Source organism: Euwallacea fornicatus, chromosome 26 (genome assembly GCF_040115645.1).
Source record: "Euwallacea fornicatus isolate EFF26 chromosome 26, ASM4011564v1, whole genome shotgun sequence".
Taxonomy (NCBI): Eukaryota; Metazoa; Arthropoda; class Insecta; order Coleoptera; family Curculionidae; genus Euwallacea; species Euwallacea fornicatus.
In genome coordinates, this window is record NC_089566.1 from 1,617,838 (window position 1) to 1,637,655 (window position 19,818).

At 36.5% G+C, this 19,818-nt stretch overlaps 2 protein-coding genes across 6 annotated transcripts in view; one reads left to right on the top strand and one right to left on the bottom strand.

Annotated features, from left to right (window-relative positions):
* Window positions 1-4,887, top strand: Cog2 (conserved oligomeric Golgi complex subunit 2). 2 transcript variants are annotated; one of them, XM_066296889.1, is made up of 5 exons: window positions 1-148; window positions 223-450; window positions 1,315-2,816; window positions 3,733-3,919; window positions 4,388-4,887. In XM_066296889.1, exons 1-5 carry the CDS (start codon window positions 104-106, stop codon window positions 4,463-4,465), a joined length of 2,040 nt encoding a protein of 679 aa, XP_066152986.1. In that variant the 5' UTR covers window positions 1-103; the 3' UTR covers window positions 4,466-4,887. The 2 variants fall into 2 exon arrangements, with proteins under 2 accessions (XP_066152986.1, XP_066152987.1); XM_066296890.1 differs by having other exon boundaries at window positions 17-148; window positions 228-450.
* The window catches only part of unc79 (UNC-79 domain-containing protein), a 25,696-nt gene continuing 10,539 nt past the window's right edge, over window positions 4,662-19,818 (bottom strand). For 3 of the 4 annotated variants that reach the window (XM_066296885.1, XM_066296886.1, XM_066296887.1), the window contains 27 exons: window positions 18,542-18,683; window positions 17,126-17,426; window positions 16,904-17,069; window positions 16,487-16,848; window positions 16,214-16,366; window positions 12,221-12,344; window positions 11,819-12,155; window positions 11,415-11,754; window positions 11,022-11,223; window positions 10,746-10,943; window positions 10,600-10,686; window positions 9,858-10,076; window positions 9,490-9,770; window positions 9,295-9,436; window positions 8,886-9,236; window positions 8,352-8,627; window positions 8,085-8,288; window positions 7,698-8,024; window positions 7,499-7,639; window positions 7,175-7,373; window positions 6,964-7,118; window positions 6,558-6,904; window positions 5,996-6,223; window positions 5,781-5,945; window positions 5,550-5,722; window positions 4,920-5,490; window positions 4,662-4,859 (listed from right to left, as the gene is read on the bottom strand). In XM_066296885.1, coding sequence (XP_066152982.1) covers window positions 4,662-4,859; window positions 4,920-5,490; window positions 5,550-5,722; window positions 5,781-5,945; window positions 5,996-6,223; window positions 6,558-6,904; window positions 6,964-7,118; window positions 7,175-7,373; window positions 7,499-7,639; window positions 7,698-8,024; window positions 8,085-8,288; window positions 8,352-8,627; window positions 8,886-9,236; window positions 9,295-9,436; window positions 9,490-9,770; window positions 9,858-10,076; window positions 10,600-10,686; window positions 10,746-10,943; window positions 11,022-11,223; window positions 11,415-11,754; window positions 11,819-12,155; window positions 12,221-12,344; window positions 16,214-16,366; window positions 16,487-16,848; window positions 16,904-17,069; window positions 17,126-17,426; window positions 18,542-18,683 — 6,389 coding nt within the window. The remainder of the gene's footprint in view (window positions 4,860-4,919; window positions 5,491-5,549; window positions 5,723-5,780; window positions 5,946-5,995; window positions 6,224-6,557; window positions 6,905-6,963; window positions 7,119-7,174; window positions 7,374-7,498; window positions 7,640-7,697; window positions 8,025-8,084; window positions 8,289-8,351; window positions 8,628-8,885; window positions 9,237-9,294; window positions 9,437-9,489; window positions 9,771-9,857; window positions 10,077-10,599; window positions 10,687-10,745; window positions 10,944-11,021; window positions 11,224-11,414; window positions 11,755-11,818; window positions 12,156-12,220; window positions 12,345-16,213; window positions 16,367-16,486; window positions 16,849-16,903; window positions 17,070-17,125; window positions 17,427-18,541; window positions 18,684-19,818) is intronic. The other variant, XM_066296888.1, reaches the window with a different exon arrangement.

The window sequence follows — 19,818 nt, forward strand, 5'->3', positions numbered from 1 at the left end:
TTTTATTTGTCATTTTTCATTTTAATGAAAGTTTCAACAATCCTAAGATTTCCAAGTGATTTGGGGTTGGATTTGTTTGAATGTGTTATGATTTTTCTCCACCATGAATTGCTTGGAGATGAGTGCATGGAAAAAATATTTTTTTAAGGTATTACATCCTAACATATCTATTAGCCTGTCTATTAAATATATATATTTTTAAATTCCTGAACCACTCTTTAGGACAGTTTTAGCGTCGATGGCTGTCTCACGGAAAACACCAAAAAAACCGATTTAGAAACATTAAGAACAGATTTAAAGTCCTTTGGAACGGAACTCCAACTGCAGATGTCAGAGATTTTAAAAAATGAAACTGAATCTATTGTGAATTTAGCCGAATATTTAACAAACTTAAATTTAAAAATTGATAACTTGGCCGCTCCAATAGATCAGCTTCAGGAAGAAACCCATGTAAGCAAAAGTAATCTTTTCATTTTTCTATTTAGGTTTACAGGGTGCCAGTTTGCAATGTTTTTGAAGGAATCTTAAGAACTCACATATATAGCATCCATTTTTACAATCTGAGAACTTGCTTTGCTTAATAACGTTCATATAATAAACTCAATAACATGATCATCAATCATTTGAAATACTCAGGGTACTGTTTATTTATTGTTTTTTTGAATGCTGTGTAACAATTGGTTTTCATCACACCTTAAAAATCAAGCAGACTGCACTTGCGAAAACTGACAAGGTTATATAGCCAAAAATTTTAATGTCAAATAAAACACGAAAAATATTTTTTATTAAAACTTGACCATGGAGTAAAAACGGATTTATAAACTTGATGTTGAATTTGGCTTTTTTTTCATTTCCTAATATTGAAGCTGTGTTTGGAGTGTTGTGTGACAGCTCAATTTATATTTTCTAAGTTGTGGTACATATATTAAGTATTTATAACAATTTTATTATTATAGACAGCAAAAACAGTCTAATCAGAAATGACAGTTTTCTTCAAATTCCACACAACAAGTGTTTATCTTCAATCTTATGTTTGGTTTAAAAATTATTTTAGATTTTATCATTTGTCGTAACTTAAGGCCATGAAGTTTTTGCAAAACACTACACATAAGGCATAATAGATAATTTACTCTGTAATACCATGAGGTTACATATGGTAAATTTTGTATTTACAATCCTTTGATAGTCAATAGCTGATGTAAGAAGGATTGAGCGACATGTAACCAAATCACCCTGTATAATTAAGAAATTATGGTTTTTGTTTAATAAATTTTTTTGTACCCTTCAAGTTCAACAGATAGAAATATTTTTCAGGTCTTATGTGATCTTGTGCAGGCCACTGAGTCCAGATATGCAAAAACTTTACTTGATGTTAAAAAAAATAATTTAAAACAAAACCATATGAATTTGAAATTAGATATTATTAATACTTCACAGTATGTAGCAACAATGATGGACACCATAGAGTTAAATTGGTTAAAAAACCCACTGACTTTAGAACGGGTGACAAATAAATACACATTCCAAAAAATATGTTTAGAAGAGTTAAATATCACAACACCTGAAACTGAAAGAATTCTTGCTGTGATTGAATCTAATATAATTTGTAAGGTAAACAACTGTTTTTTATATGCCTTGGATACCAAGGACACTGATATATTGAGCAGATGTCTAAGAATGTATATAGAAATGGAAAAACAGGACGACGCTCATGATATTTTTCGAATTCACAAATTAAAACCAGTGCTTGGAGAAATTTTATGTGAGGCGTATTTAGAGAAATGTGATCAGGATTTAGACAGAGTGTATTTGAAGGTTAAAGAAATTCTTGATACCACTGTAGATTTCCTCAGTGAATTAGTCCATGAAAATTCAATTTTAAACTGTTTCAACTTCGTCTTAGGATCGTTTTGGAAGGAGTTTGATAGGCAATCTCGAGAAAACTTGCCTTATATTACAGCTCCTGGAAACCCCGACCTTTTTCAGAAAAGGTTTAAGAGCACATATAATCTGTTAGCATATATAGCAGTTAAAGCAGGAGATGAAAGGCTAATAAAAAATAACAAGGAATTTCAAGACCATTTAAAACGCTTTAATCTCGCAGTATATTTTGAAATCAAGTTCCAACAAATTTCAGGAAAATTTGAAAGTGAAATAATAGATTTAACTCTAGACAATATTTCAACAGCAACCAATAACCAAGATACACAAGAATTTAGTTTGAAACCTTCTGCAGTATTATATCAGGCATTACAAAGTTGTTTCGACAAAGACGTATATATTGATCAATTAGCCGATCAGTTTATTAAGCTGACGATGATGTTACTTTCAAGATACTTAAGAACTATGGAAAACCTGTTGAAAGACGTATCTTCTTCAACTCATCTCGATAAAGATGAGATCGATTTATTTGTCTTTAACGTTATAACAGATTTCAGTATTGTGAAATCACTTGTAGCACCAAAATGCCAAAAAGAGGCTCAAATGGAAAACACAATTTTTGCCATAATAGAGTCGGATATGAGGATGGAAATGAAAAAAGTGTTTGATATAAATGAAGAAATAATTTCTAGTAGTCACAACATTTTCTCAGACTATTTTGCTACTTCGAAGATTACCGAATGCATATCGCAACTCCAAAACGTTACAGCTTTACCTAGGTTATATAGAAGAACGAATAGGAATCCCCCAAAAGAAGCAAGTTCCTATGTTGTGGAAGCAGTTAAACCTATTACAGTATTAACAGATAAATTTGGGTCCAATTTACATCAAATTGCCGAGACGATGGAGATTGTCATTATCGAAATTACTGGCCGGTAAGTGTCCCTGTACAGTTTACAGGGTTCTTGAAGCTTGGCGTCCCATCCATTTTATGTGAAGCCGATATAGATTGGGCATAGCAAAAATATCTTACTGCATTGAATAAGAGAGAGTAAGGTAAAACAAATGCATGATACCTTTACTTATCGTAAAAGATACAAGAGAATCAAATAATTTAACATAACCGTCGTATCATCCCCTGAACGAGCACAGTCTTTCAATTAAATTTAGTAACTACGATTGAATATTATTCGCATTTGTCATGGTGTGATAAAAATGATAAACTTATTGCCAATATCACAATTCATATTCATTCTACCTAATTGTATGGAATAATAATGCTCATCATCTGCATTATAAGACGGTTATATTTATTTTGTCCTCTTAAAATAAATCTAATCTTAAAAAAGGATGAAGATGCAGGGAAAAATTAAATTAAGGGCACGTGATCGCTTTAATGAGGATCGTGAGAGAATTTAAACGTCATCGTTCTGCTATCTATCAAGTACAAAATTAACGATTGAAGCCTACTCTTACCTGTAATATTGAATGCAGGAGGAAGTCACGATTATAAATATAGACTAGTCACTATGCTTTGTTGATTGAAATTGGAAAAACTGATTGTTCCCTATTAACGGCTGTTTCTTCAGCTGGGGAACCTCATTCAATAAACGCTCAAAAACGTCTTAATTTTAAAACAACACTCGGAAGGGCTAAACTTAAGAAAATCCCCAAATATTTTTTTACAAAAATAAACGTTCTTAATCCAGCGCTTGTGTCGCAGATTAATACATAATTTTTTTGGATCTGTTTAAACGTGTTTTTTTTTTGGTCGATCTGTAATTGTGCACTACCCTTAGGAAGTTATGTTAACATTAAATCTCATTTTTGATATCGATTCGTTTTTTCCAGATATTCATCCCTAGTTGAAGAAGTGCTCAGGTCTGTGTGTAAAACTGAGGAGTCGTTAAGACGGTTGAAAAATAGAACTTTAAATTTGAGCGGAGATTCACTGTCATCAGAATCCAATAATACCATGTCCGACGAAACAAAAATTAAGGAGCAAATCAAATTTGACGTTTGCTATTTCTGCGAAAAGGTACTGTGAATATGAACTTTGATAACAACACCGAGATACATACATAAAAGACTAAAAGTTTCTCATAAATTCGTTAAAGGAAATATTTTTCATGAAAATGCAGTAACGCATCAAATTTTTTGTTATTGTGCATTTTTTGACGCAACAAATTTGTATACAGGGTCATCCATGGAGTATAAAAATGTACTTTTCCATTTTTTTTGTTATGGAATCTCAGGTACATTATGACATTTTTTACTTCTTAAATGATTGAAAAATTATATTTATCTACTACATGGGTAAATCTGTATACATATCTGTAACGTCAAAAAATACACAACTAAAAACTATATTTGACGTGTTCCAGCGTTTTCATGAAACATATTTTCTTTCATGTTTAACGAATTCATTTAGGATACTAGGTCCTTTATGTATACAAAAGCACATTGGTATTCTTCTAATAAATTACATTAAATAAGTTTTTTTTAGCTGGTTCCTTTGGCGCCAAAAACGGCAAAGATCAAGATGGATTTGTTAAAAAATGAAGTGGATAAGTTAATTAAGTAACAAACGATGCGATATTTCCTTTATTATACACGTTGTCTTAATGCCATAAGTAAAAACATTTGTTTTATTTACACTTAACAGTGTAGGTACTTTCAATAAACCGTATTACAAAAACGTTATACGTGATTGGCTATCTGGTCGAGTGTTAAATCACATTCTCTAGATTAAATGATATTTGCTTATATGCTCAAATGTTCTACAATGAATAGAACTGAGTTGCCGTAGACGACTGCAGTTCGATTTGTCCCATTTTAAATTGTAATCGTTGAAGCCACTTTAGCAACATGGGATTATATAGATGGCTTACTTTTTCCTTTTTCCTCGGAAAGTCTTGATGTACGGTGGGCGAGATATTTCTACAATTTTGCAATCTTACTTGTATATGTCCAGGTAACTAGAAATATATAAGATGTTTAATTAGATTCGTTATTTTAAATTAACCTATCGACTTTACCTGAATTTGATTCGATGACAATACCGGGGTCCAAAGAGGCAACAATTTGGCAACGAAAGTAGATCTGCACTCGATTAGTGCTTCCAGCATGCTTAAAAAGTGTAGACTAACGATTTCGCTGAGCTGAAACGAATGGAATAGGTTTAAAGTCGGACCGTAATATCCTTCGAAATAGTATGTATGTACCATTTTAGAGTGTTGTACTAGATTAAGAATGGCAGGTGTTACTTTTCCCCAAAAGTCGAACAAAATATTCATCGTAACGTTGTAAGTTTCGGTTATAGGAAGGTGATGGCTTAGACTTTGCTCTAAATACACGGTCCAGAGTTGGCATAAAATAAATGTATGAAAAAGAGAAGACATGTGTAGCACACTAGTTTTTGATTGGTCCGCGAATCCTGACATGATAACCTGAATGTTATCAGCAATCTGACAAGAAGCCTCTTGAGGAATTGGTTGACATATTGCTGTTGTCGTCGTAAATCCTTGTAATGCTGTATGAACAAGGGATCCTAAGAGCAACCAAGATAGAAGTCTTATATGACTTATACACTCTATGAACTCTCGAGGACTAAAACAGAAAAAAAATCTTCAGTTCTTTAGCATTTCTTAGAAATCTTTGCTGTACACCTTTGCTGGGTAACTGACGTGTTATACAACCACGGAAAGTATCTACTGACTGCTCTGTTGTCTCGACCATTTCCTTTTGTTATTTCTAATGCCAAATACTGGGCAATACTGCATTTTATTATGCCCCCCAACGTATCGTCGTTCAAGCCGACTCCTATTCCTTTGCAGTAGCTCTAAAACGATAAACCATTTGCCTGCGATTATCTAGACGCCTACTAGGGCCAGCCATACCTTCATTTTTGATATCGCGTGAAAATCCGACAGAAATTCGAGAATATCAACCAGGTTCAGTTTCATACATTCGGAGATGCCAATATTGCAAGTTAAGTTGGCCTCGAACGCATGCAGAGTTCGGTCTTTGATTACAACGTTTGATGGTATGTGTCCGCCGACGTCCTGTAAATTGTATTAATTTTATGTGAACCAACGTCTGATAGACACGTCACCTGAAGGATTAAGTTTATTAGCATCAATAAGTTGGAGTCCGGGATCACCGTTTTAAATTTTAAAACTTGCACCAACTCGATAACTGCCATCCTACTGAAAATTAACTTGTCCCTTTCTTTGGTGAATGCTTTGTTGCAGAGGTAGCATATTTCCACCAAAAGATTGTATTGTAAGACGTGTGTCTGGATAGCGTAGCTCAAGACTTTGGAAAAAGGTTCCAATATTCCCTAAAAGGATAAATTCCTTTAGGACGGCCTAGTATCGCTACTAGTGCATCTTAAAATCTATATTACTCTCGACTGCTAGTTGGAGGAGGTTATCATTTCCCATTGTGTTACGCCTATTTCATTTTCTGTTTTACTTTTTTCATTCTTAGTTTTATAATACGTTTTACATCATAAACAATGCCTTTTAATGTATCCAAAATAGTGAAATATGATAATTTGCATAAGTGCTGTATGAATATACATAGAAAATGAACAGAGGGCATTTGGCGGTTTATAATTTAAAGCAAAATTGCTATAGCAATCTTTAATTCCTAGCACACCATACTGACCATACCTTAAATTGAGTTACCACGGGCAATTTGAAGACGGCAACCATAATATTGAGTAATGGAGTGACGTCGTCAAAAATATTTAGTAAAAAAATAAGCTTGCGGTAAATTATTTCCAACTGCTGCAATACCGTACTCCACATGGCCATCGAGGGACCAGTAGCGTTTTCAAGAGGGAGACAATTCAAATAGGCCGACATGTTGGTAAGAATCGTTGGCATAGTTTCTGTTGGTAAATTTTTCCTGGAATTAAGAGTTTCGAGAAGAAGCTGTAGCGGCGCTACCGGACTCAATTCGTTGAAATCCACCAATGCCTGAATGACGCTTTTAAAGAAGTGAAGTCGGACGTCGTCTGAAGACAAAAAAATCACTGCATCTTTAATTGAAAAGCCTTCCGAGGGGATAACTAACCGGACGTCTTTGTTTGGAACATCTGCAGGAAGATGCCATTGGGAGCGAGTTGATGTAGAACGCATCTCAAAAATTGATGGGCGACGCTGACTGCCCCCCCTGGTAGATGAATGTTGCTCTCGTATTGCCAAGGATACGAGGCGTTAGTAGCTATCCTAAAACGGAATGTTAAATTTCCTACGTAAAATATAATTTCCAGATTGAGATTTACTTAGAGACGACGCTTAGAATGTCTGGCAAAAGCGGAGCGGCAAGACCGGGTTCACGATGAATGAACGTTCCCAATGCCACGACGCATAGACCTATCTCTTCGTCGCTGTAAGTCTCCCTTATGGTACCGCATTCAGAGCACCTTTCTTTGACGTATTCCTCTCCTGTTCGCGATCCGTTATGCCTTATGTCGTAGATCGCTAAAATCAATACCATACTCTTTTGAAGTTAATGCGACTAAACACTGCATAATTCATAAAATTTTTAATATGTAAATTTTGATTCAAGTGGTTTATAAATTTACTGGGTGGTTGGAGAAGCTTACGTTCAACTTTAGGTGATGATGTTTGGGAGTGTGTCAACCATCCTCCTGGATGTTTTGGTTTGTGGCTTTCGAGGTAGTGTATGTTGAAGGGTGCAGCTATAGGTTTCCGCATCCTTTGTCGATGGTTAACTATAGTCTCACCTGAAATAATCTAATACCTTAAAGGGAACTTAAACTATAACAAATCCACAGCGCTTACGTGTTTGTCCGTCAATTTTCAGAGATTTCAAATAGGTTTCCAAACCGTTACCATTGTCATCAGAATCGTACAAATTTGGAGGACTTTCGAGAGCTACTTGCTTAATTAGTTTTCTGGGACTGTGCATCTGTGAGGTGCCGGGAATTTCAGGCCTCTTTTCTTGAGAACTGATATTTTTCATCATTTTATTATTCAAATTAAGGACTTGTCGAACCTTTTCGACCAACTGTGTGATGTCTTTTGTGTGTTGCCCTATAGGCAGTAACCGTTCTTGAGTTGGCAGTTGTAAATGCGACTCCGGCGGAGAAAAAACATCATCTATCAAATCTAAACGTTTTACGATAAATTACTATTTGCAAAACATTGGTTTCCATGGCGATTCATTACCAAGCGATTTTATCGGCCCAATGGGTAACAGTCGCTCGACAGTTGGTGTCGGCAAATTATCATTCTTATCATAATTGGACACTGGGGTAGCTGCTATTGGCGTTACAATCGGTTCTATCACTTTTTTCTGTCGTCCTACGGACCTGCATAATTGATTGGAATCTATTTGCCTTGGGATCGATTTCACTGTGAGTACGTTCGATCCTAATGTGTCCGAATCAAAAAATATGGGGTTGTTGATTTATTTAAACCAAGAGCAACACTTACCGTTGGTTAAGCTAATTGATGTTCCGCTAGACGTCGATTTCAGCTTCGTGTGATTCTTGTTGAAATCCATTTTTGATTTTGAAACTTCTTGAGTTTCATTTTCGCAGGGGCGAATTGACTCATCCTCACTACCGATTATCCACACCGGCCGGCTCTTTGAGTTGAAATTTTTTTTAATTTCCACTAAACTAGAGAAGCTGTTATTTGGAGAGCGGCTGAGCGAAACTTTTTCGCTTACGTTCTTACATATTCCAGGGCCGGAATGTTCACTTAAAGCTATAATTAATATTTCTTAACTTGCATGCTTAAATACAGGAAATTGTAATTCGGGAAATATAACGAAAACGTGAATTAAATTATTCCATTTCGGAGATATTAACCAAAAATATGTTTTTAATTTAGAATATTTATGGGTTTTAAAGGTACAATGTAGTCGCTGTCTAAAGGCGGCTCTGGACCGACCGCGCCACACTTCTATGGCCAAATCATGTGTGGCGTGTGTTTAGGTTGGAGCCCGAAAAAGGGGTAACCTACCTTCCTCCAATGAGTCCTGAACGCTTCCTTGCAAAGTACTGTCCGAAATATCACTTTCCGGTATGGCTATAAGTTCACTTTCTGTATCATCGTCAATGCTATATTTATCTTGTTTTCTATGAGATTTTCCCATTTTTTTTTCCATGTATTTCTCATTTTGAATTATTTCTTCCCAGTGAGTTTCCATGCTAGTCATTGAGGAGGGTTTGGTGTAGGAGACCTGAACCCTTCCTCCTTTGGAACTTAAAGAAACTTGTATCGACTGCCCATCTGAGGAATACATGGGTGATAAGGGCGGAGTCGCTTTTTCCGGATGGTCCATTTCCGTACCTAGTGAAGGCTGACTCACATCTAAAAATACCATCTTTTACTACGGTTTTTACTTTACTTTCTGTATTGGTGAAGACACCTCTCGATCTAGACGACTGTTGACCCATGATAATCGTAGCTGGAATCTTTCGACAGTGATGCCGTTGCGAATCAAGCGTGTTTAATACTATTCTGATTAATGCAGTCAACTGCATACAATGAGGCTGTTGGTTGTACTGGTACTATAAAAATTAGAGGAATGTACGATGTTCCGGTCAAAAAAGATCGTTTTTACCTTATAGAGAATGACCACTAGAGACATTAACCAATTCCTTCTGGCGTGTGGTTCCAATGCCCATAGGCTATAAATTGGTTGTTGGAATTCCATGGCACTAGAAACGTAATATGGCGAAGGTGCGTACTGTAAAAGAATCAAGCAGGTAGGAAAAATTATTCTTCCCATTAGATGGTTTTGATCCATAAGTTGAGGTAGGTTCGCCAAGAAGACATTAAAAGCTGGCGAGGCCCGTAGGTTTTGAGGCGGTAAGTGAATTCCGCGATCAGTCTGCGTATAACCTATTATAAATGTAATAATAAATAAATAAATAAATGAATTAATTTGTCTTTTACAGGAATCTGCTTAATAAGCGAACCATAACTTACCTAAAAGTAACCACAGGTGTTTTAGAACTATGGTTTGAGTTCGTCCTAAGCTTTTTTCTTCTGCGGGATATGCTTGATCAGATCTCGATAAAAACTGCATCAGCAGGAATATCAGCAAGTGCATGGTTTCTTTGTCGGCTTCTTCCAAATCGATTATTCGTTGAAGGAAAGTAGTCAAATTCTGATCATCGACTACGTTTAGTGAGTGCATGTGACCATCTATATTCGATTGACATTATTTAAAACAAAGTACGTATTTCTCAGCACATAGAAGTTGATATGGTCGGCATAATTTCATTTCTAAACATGCCCTACTGTTAAAAAAATATTAATTGATAAACTAGGATGACTATTAAGGTCTAAATAATCCCGAAATCAATGGGAAGATGATACAATTTAAAACTTTAAAAAAATTTATATGAAATTATAGTGAGTAACGTAGGTGATTAGGTACTGTTGATACAGTAATAAAATTTATGTTAAATTGAAGTTGATGGATTTAAATATGATCCTATACCAAGTGATTGTTTTTGGTAATTAATTAATATAAATCTATGAGAACTATTTTGAAAGTTCCATTTTGGAAACAGTAGCGAGCTAGAAAGAAAGTGAAAAAAGAAACTTTAGCTCACTTAGACTTACATCGACATATCGCGAATATTGACTTACAATCATGCGCCCACTAATCAAGACAATTCTATTTTTCTACCAAAAATGCTGTTACATATGCTTAAAAACTGACCCAATCCAAATCGCGAGCTTTTCCTTTTCAATATCGGGGCCGAGTATTGGCGACTATAGACCTTTTCCTTCGTATCTGGCACGTATACTATAGAAAATAGAACAGTTTTAAAGGAATTAAAAGCCACTGCAGATGTTAAAACTTACCTGATTTGCTTTCTTGGTGTCGAATGATCGATGCGGGAGCGGACATCGTACGTTTGTAAGGCCATTTCGTACCGAAACTTGCGCTCAGGGTTTTCACGGAGCTGGCTATGCTCCCTTCGTTAAGACCAGATAGAGCGTCGTGAGCTCTATGCAGCTTCCTTACAAAAACCTCACTACTCACGTCCGTATTTTTCAAATCTGAAAATACACTAAGATTAATTGAGCTTGAACGGCCAGTCCGGCCGTATCGCTTCCTTATTCGTAGACTTTACCCACCCCGAATATAAGAAATATCTCCGGATTTCTCTAGAGCAATTTGTGCTTCAATGAACAGGGTGTCGAAGCGACTCAGGAAAAAATCCCAACATAGTATTTTTCTTTCACTTAAAGAATTGTGCAACTGATAGATCGATTGAAGAACCATCGGCCGGTCGAGGATCACAGAGTCGAACTGCGACTCGAGGCACATTAACAAAGACTGAAATTGTCAAAGCTTAACAGAGTCATTTAATAAGAACAAAAAAAAATTATGGTGGGTCCTCAAGAGTATAAAAATGACACGTGAGACTCAAATCTTTCGCTTGTGATGTTTTCCAGACCAATGTAATAGCTTCGTTTCAGTTAAAGCGCCGTCATTTTTATGCTTACGAAGGTCGACCATTAACGAACCCTAATAGCGAAATCATGTATGGTCCCTAAATACAAAGTCGCCCTCTGCGCCACGTAAACATTCGGATCATCCATGCTAGAAATTAAATAGCAAAAGGCATTGGCCAGGGCTGCCTGCAATTGAGTTTGATTTCGTAAAGGGCAGTCGGCCATAAAGCGAGCCAGAACTGTGACCCTTTCAACGGCAGTGAATCGCACTCTCCAGTCTTGAGAGTGAAAATCATCCTGGATAATTCTCCAAAAAACGTCGGGCCCCGACGGGAGTGTAACACAATGAAGTAATAAAGGCACCGCTTCTTGACAAATGTGCGAATGTTCCGAGTTAAGTAAATTCCACAAACTGCGACAAATAAATTGCATTTCGATTAAGTTTGATTGGTAATTAACCGATACTTAATACTTACTTCTTAATTATTAGGTGTTCCTGACACCAAACAAAAAATGCTTTGTTTTCTTTTGCAGCCCTTGCGCATGCATCTCCGTATAGTATCAAAATATTCAAACACTTCAGCATATAGTAAAGGATATCGGGCTTCGCAACGTTTGGAAGTTCTCGCAATATATGGTGTATGAACTGGATAGGCTCTGGCAAGTCCTCTAAGGAAAATTTAAATTTACCTATGGAGGTGTGCCATAGATCTATATCGTCCCCCCCCGAATCGGAATCTGGTCGATCATTTATTTCATCTAATAATACGTTGGTTACGGGTTGCGATCTAATCGTAGGGGTTGTTGCCGTTGCTAGAAGGTGACCATGAATTTTATGTAATTTTGAGTATCATTGAATTATCATATACACAACGTACCAATGTCTGGTTCCGATAATGTAATGCCTCTGGCTACAGCAGACACACATTTGTCTGCCGGGGTCTGTATTATAGACGTTAAGTCTAATTGTTCGGACACTGTCTCGACCGTGGCCGTCATAATCTGCAATAAATAGTTATTTAACGAACATTTGTGTTAATTGCGGCGACGATTAATCGAGACAATTAATAGATGTCAAGATTATTAATCGCTAATTAATGGACGTATCATTTTCAGCCTTTTTTCCGTCGACTGCGGCGAGACAAAATAACATAAAAATGAAATCATGAACATCCGAACTTATGGCATTAAACTGGTTCGAAATTAGCGTTATCGGAATGTGAAAGCTTCTATGTGAAAAATTTAAGCTGAGAGATACTGCACTGGGACTTTCCTTTATTCATTCACGAATACATCTATGGAAACAGATTTCATAGTTTGCCCTTTTTTGTGGATATACGGCGTGGTCCAAATTGGGACTATATTAATAGCTAGCTTGAGAAATATAAAAGCTGAACAAATACTTAAATGGGAAAAGTTGAAAGTTGACTGATTTTTTTTGGAAAATTCGAAATATCTCGAAAACCGTAAAAATTAGGTATAGAACGCTATACACGAAAAATGTTCATGATGTTCCACAGAATCGAAATTTGTTATAATATATAGGGTGTTCCGCTTAAAATAAGCGAGTTGACATTCGTTTCCGGTATAACCGGAAGTGGTATTTTCACGAAAATATTTTTAGTCGATAAATCACCTCCATTTTAGTGCGATGCTCAAGTTTCAACTTTTTCCTAGTCATAATTTCCAAGATACGGATAGTGGCCCATATTCGTTGGACACCCTGTACATCAGGCCGGGTATTTCTGGGGTTGTCCTAGTAACTCTTAGAGTTGTCAAGATACCCATATATGCAGGTCCAATTTGGGCTACGTTGTATGTATCATTTTTAATTATTACTGAGGCTTCAATTTCAAATATGAACTAAATCCCGAATACAAAAATTTCCTATTTTGACAATTCAATTAAAAGAAATATTAGATTGAAAAGGTGCCGTTTGCTGGGCTCGACTCGATGGTTGAATGAAATAATGATTTTTGAATCCTTCACGATAGCAAACGTGGGTACCAAACGCGGGTTGTCATAACTGTCAAAGTTCAATTTTTGTTTAATCTTCCCTTTGTTGGATGGCGACACTTCAGCGGCTGCAGGAAGTGACGTAGATGAATAAAACAAAGCACCCCAGTGACGAGTATAATACTGCGTGATGGAACAAGTTGGACACGTATCAGTAACTCTCTTCTGGCGCATTTGACAAAATCGTGCATTAACGGATATTTCCCACCAGAGAAACAGACCAATTCTGAAGCGTTAGAAATATGAGCAATATGTCAGTTGGAGACCGCAAATATTGCTGAAAATTTCTAATCGTTTTTTTTCTCATTTTAATGAAGCTAATAAGGTTTAATAGGAAATTTAAGCAATTCTGGAACATGAGAAATATGCTCAGTACACCGGTCTAGAAATATGTGTGAATACCTATATATGTAGTTCATATTAAGCTGCAACTCTGGATTCCGCACATACGTATTTAATAGATTTTTACTCGTACATACTTGAATAATGCCTTCCAGAGATTAAATTATGATGATACATTCAAAATGACTTTGTTTTTCCAAAGTTGTTAATTTTTTTTTCTTCAAAAATTCTACAAGTAATGCTATCAAAGAAGTACATTAAGGCTGTTAGAGCAAAGGCCTGGCAACTTTGTTTAGCATGAAAATAAAAAAATTAACTAATACCTTATTTCAACGGTTTTATGGATGTTATTCGCTTGGTAAAATTATAAGAACTTCGATATACAGGATGTTGTACAAATGTTGACGTTAATTTAAAGAAACAACTTTATGAAAAAATTGTTCAGTATAACTATGTGCCCTAAGCAACGATTTATAAAAACTGGATGGACATGGATTTAGCAAAGAATTGTAGGTCACTAAAATCTATTAAAAAACTATTTTACTTTTTGAACGGGCGGCAGTCATATGTTAGGACCCTTAAGACTTTCTTTTGTCGCCAGAGAAGTGTTATGCGCCGGCGCAGTCGGTGCGTATATAAGATGTTATCGTGACGTCACCTGCTATAACTTCACCGCCCTGCATGGTTTATGAAAATAAGCGATCTAAACTGTAAAAAAACGTTTTCTATTTTTTCTAAATCGTTGGTCCTAACTAAGTTCGTTTTCGAAAAATAGGGTGTTTTTAAGTTTTAATAAGTTATATCAAAACATTTTTATTAACTAATAATTCTTAACGATAATTGTTCCTCGTATTTAATAATCTTTCATAACAAAAATCAATGTTTCACTATAGGCATTGATGTTTTGAACATTTGTCGAAAATTAAGCAATTTATAAAGAAAATCAAAAGATACGCGATTTATATTAAAATTTCCAGTAAGATTATCGAATAATTAATATTAACGATTTATACAGGGTGTTTCAGAATTAAAGATCAAACTTCTAGGGATTGTTTAGTGTACTAGTAGAATACATCTGAGTCTAAGGACTCGTGTCCGCAAATGTCTCCCTAAGGAGCTATGGTCTTATAATGCTTTGAGACGGTTACCTGCAAAAGTGCGTTTTATCGAGTTTTAATATTTTTTATTTTAATTTGTTGATACAAAATAACACCTCAGCAATTGTTCAAAATGTCCTCCTGGAACTTCATTGCACCTACTTAAATGACGTACCCGGTGTCTGCAAATTTTGCTAAAAATTTGATAATCGTTTGGAACGACTTGAAATGCTGCACTGACTCGTGGAATTAGGTCTTGTCCTGTTTCCACTGGCGTTTTATAAACCAGAGACTTTGCATGTCTGCGCGCAAAGAAATCTAAGGGTGTTAGATCGGGTAACCTAGGGGGCTATCAAACTGGACCACCTCTGACGATCCAAATAGCGATAGATTTGAACAAAAAAGTATGCAGACACGCTATCATGTTACAGCCACATTTGCGCAACTACTTTAAGGTTCGTCAGTTAGTCGGCGACGAATCTTTTCCTCAAAATGGAACGTTCTTACTGTTCCTTCTGCATCTGTATCATGAACATTGGGTTTCAAAGTACCAATTTCGATAAGTCATCGATGAATCGTACCGAACTTTTTGTAGACCCAGCAAGTTGTCTGGCGGAATAGTGTTCTTGATAAAGCTGTGCAGCAGCTTTTGCGTTGCAATTTGTTGCTGCATATGCCAGTTCTTGATGGGCGTAGTTCTTCATGAAAACTGACGACTTTGCGAACTTTTTAAAATTTTCAAAATTAACGAGTTAGTTTGTCAAACTAACGATCAAAATTTCTGTCATCAGTCTTGGCTAAGATAAACGTTTAGTAAAAAATACTTAACAGGTACATTCAAGTTCAAAGACGACACGTCGAACAATGCTTGTCGGGTTATTTTCTCCAAACAAAATAAAATGAAACGTACTAAAATTCAATAAAACACATTTTGCACGCAGCTGTCTTAGCGCATCATAAGGCTGTGGCGCTCTCCGCAGACGTTTGCGGATACAGGTCCTTATTCTCAGAGGTCTTCTGTTGTTGCACTGGAAAATCCCTAGAAGTTGATCCTACAGTTTTGAAACACCCTGTATATTGCAATTTTGCCTCTCCGTTTCTCAGAAGTGCTCAGAGTTGGGATAGGTGCTTATAGAAACATTTTTTCATAAAATATGAAGGGCAATCGTCCCCTGAAATTAAAGTCATCACATGCGAAACACCCTGTATTAAGGCCCAGTATTGTGTATTACTTTTTTGCAAGCATAAGTGAAAAGTCGATTTGGAAGACAAAATCAATGGAGGTACAGGTATTACTTTGAATGGTTCTGTCGAACTTGTTCCAATATTGTTAAGCAATTGTACGTGCGATGAACGAACGATATGTAAGGAACTAAGCTAGAAGTCTTAGTTCGAGTTACGATCTAGTATTCGTACAGAACACACGTGCGGCATATGAACTAGTACACCTCCCACCGAAGGTACATCTGGTATAGGCATATTTAGTACTATTTCGCTAGGTTTCTCTTTCTTATCGCTTTCAGGAGGGCTTTTCCTCACACTCTCATCGGAATCTGCCTCTGGAGGAGGCTAAAATACAATAATATGTACTTAACTACATAATCAATATTGTCAACGGACAACTAGATACTTGCTAGTTGATAATATTGTATGTCATTAGGATTTTTCAAAGCAACTGTAAAGACTTACATCTGGGGGGTGTGCAAGGGTAACTGGTGACAAATAAATAACGAGTTCGTAAGCGAGTTGATGCCACATTATGCTGCACTCGCAATAAGTACATTCTGGCTTAGAAGAGCACGAGTGGGAGCTAATCCAAGCTGCTGTTATCATGCTTTTCAAAAGTGAGCATACGTTTTTGCAGAGAGACGAACTCAGCCCTGTATGCTTGTCTATTTCTTGAAGCTTCATCTGTTTTAACAAAATATCAAGCATCAGAATACAACACGACAAATTACTTTCAAATTGGGATTCAATTTGCGATTTACTGCTTTCTTCATCGGATATCGAAGTTTTCATCGAATCTTTGCCCACTCGAATATCTTCGGGTGCTGGAATGTCGAAAGACGAGTTAATGGTTAGTGGACTTTCGTCCGGAGCACTTACTTCGACAGCCATTTTTTGGAACTGGGACAAGCTGAACTTCTAGGACGGGCTGTTGAATAGGAATAGTTTCACTATTTCCATCTCCTTTTTTCATACTGGTGATACCATCACCAAATATGGAAAATATCAGATGCAGAGGAATGGATATTTCCAACAAAGTGAGAGTCTGAATACGGTATAAAATTTATTAAAATTAAAACTTTAGTGGTTACTTGAAATAACCTGAAGCCATTTGAGAGCTTGCTGCTGAACCTGTGCGTTGGTGTTTTGAAATCTAACTGCAACAAATTGGTACGTTCTCTTGGCGTCGAACCCCAGGGGGCTCATATCGGAGTCCAAAATTTTGCTAAGTATTATTTTAAGTTCCGATAAATCTTTTTCGGGGACACCGTCCACTGTGGCCTCCATCCAGTGAGGCATTATGAAGTCCCAAATCTTTTGCGTAATTACATCGTATGGTACTAGACAAAAGAGACGATCCAAGCCTTCCTTTAAATGGGTAGTTTTTGTCGCTAACGTATCCCTAGAATACATAGAATAGCGTTGGGGACAATTACCTACCTCGCATTCGTCAAGAGCGCAGAAGCTGCTTGATATGGCAAAAAGTCCGCACTTTTTCACGTATTCGGGAAATGTGGAAGATACGAAAACTAAAAGTTTTTAAGTGTTTTTTTAATGAACGAGAAACAATTTTAGAAACAAAAAATAACTGAAGTGTTTATGGATTCAACGTGGCATCCATAAGGAAAAAGAAGTTTTTTTTGTAATTTTTTTGGCATCTTGCAGGCTGTTAAAAAATGTTCGGTTTAATTAGGTGTTTCAGTTAATAATGTCGATTTTGCCAAGAGATGGCATTAATAGTACGTTTGTTGCCATACACTTACGACATCTATGGTGTTTTGGTAAGGTAAGCGCACGCTAATTATATTAATTGTTATTGTGCACAAATATGGTTTTTCATAGCTTTGAATATGGCGAGTTTTGTACCAGAGAAAGACTTTTTGCGGGGAAGTTTAACAACCTTCTTTCATTTAAGGAAAACGGCTGCTGAAAGTCACAGATTGTTGGTTGGAGCTTATGGAGGACATGCTCAATCCCCAAAAAGTTGTGAGCGATGGTTTAAACGCTGTAAAACTGGTGATTTTGATTGAAGAGCGTCAAGGACAGCCGAAGAAGTTTGAAGATGCAAGATTTATTGCACTCAAACGTTAAAACCATTAGCAGAAGCATTGAATGTTGCCCAATCAACTATTTCCCAACGTGTACGCTCATTGGGGAAAATCCAGAAAGAGGGCGAATGGGTTCTACATGAATTGAAGGAACGACTCATCGAAAGATGAAAAATCATTTATGAAATTTTGCTTGCCAGACAGAAAAAGAGGGTTTTCTCCATCGAATTGTATGAGGTTGGTAGAAAAATATATAATAAAAGTAAAAGATATAGCTGTAGCCAAATACGACTAGAAGATCATTTCGAGATTGGAATTTGCGATATCTGTTTGTATAAAATAATAAATAATATTAAGCTTGCTCGAAGACACTGTATCGTCAGTTTTGTTTAATGCAAAATACGACGGTGGTCAAACGCTTATGGACGGTAGTGCGGCTTTGATGTGAGAATACATAGGTTTTTCTTACCAATGGCCCCCAATTCGAGCGTAATCCGGTGGATGAGGTAGAAGACACGATACGAAAAGTTCATAATGCGATTTACTTATTTCTCTCAACCATCCGCAAACTTCGGTCATTTTGAGTCTCTCTAAGGCGCTTTCTTCTCTTCCTGGAAGCGATCGAAATTTTTGATTTGAGATTGTGATTTTTGGTGATTCGTTGGAAATCGAACAGAGCAAAACGCGAGATGGGGGATACCAATATATGACGATTTGACCCGACATATGTTATACCAATGTTGCGTGTACCGGAATTACAGGGTGTTGGAGAAATTCCAACATAAAGATCGTTCTCACGCGATGCCCTGACTTCTGAACGATAAATAATAATGGAAAGGAACCAGAACCGCTTCTCATCCCGAAGCGTTAACTGCAACTTCTCAACTCTCCCGATTTCGCAGTTAGAATAGTCAACTTTACCAACTTCTAACGCATCTCGTCGCAATAGAAATCTGTTCACGGGCATTATAGTTAATAGTCTAATCGCCAGTCAACTCTGTATTTCACCTAATCTGTGATTAAATTTAGTGTGATTCATGTAACAGAGTTTCTGTACCCTCTCGAACCTTTGGACCCTCATTGTTTCATGAGGGTAGCCCGTCTGGTCCTTCGACTCAAGCAAAAGACCCCGCCAGCGTATTTGGATTTTTCTGTGAGTGCCTAGTAAGGCAGTCACTACTGTTAGGCAGGAACTCAGGAAGCTCCTGGCCTGAACACAGGGTGTTAAACGTTGAAATTTTATTTTTAAATTCCTTAATAAAAAATTGCATTTTGAAGACATCAACGCCATAATTGGTTCACTTAGGTTTTGTAAGATGCCAAGGAAGAATTTTGAGCTAATTTTTACGCAGTTCCTAGAGGGCGTTAGTTATAATCTACCGGTTCCGTATATTTGGTCATATTTCTTCTTGTGTGCATCCAAAGTCAAATTCTATTCAGTATAATGAAAAAACACCAGTTTTCAATCAAAAAGGGTGTTCTTGTTTAATTGGCGTAGTTCCCTTTGTTTACAGGATTCACCCATAAACTGATTCAAGTGGTACCATTTCAAATCTTCCAAAAACGGAGGTGATTGCGCTTCACTGGCGTAGAAACACATTACTTGCTTATGTTACTTTAGCTTAACAAAGTAATTAGGCTATTTTCCCGTCAATTGTTCTGTTTAAGTAAAAGAATTGTAATTAAAAAATAACAATGCCAAGGTGTAATAACTTCTCCTTTAAAGAGATGCGCGCGATGATTTGT

Excerpts from the sequence above, each read along its gene's own strand:
- Cog2 (XM_066296889.1), top strand. The coding sequence starts at position 104 with ATGAATTGCTTGGAGATGAGTGCATGGAAAAAATATTTTTTTAAG. Across the intron at positions 451-1,314 it reads AGCTTCAGGAAGAAACCCAT|GTCTTATGTGATCTTGTGCA; the intron begins GTAAGCAAAAGT and ends AATATTTTTCAG. Across the intron at positions 2,817-3,732 it reads ATTATCGAAATTACTGGCCG|ATATTCATCCCTAGTTGAAG; the intron begins GTAAGTGTCCCT and ends CGTTTTTTCCAG.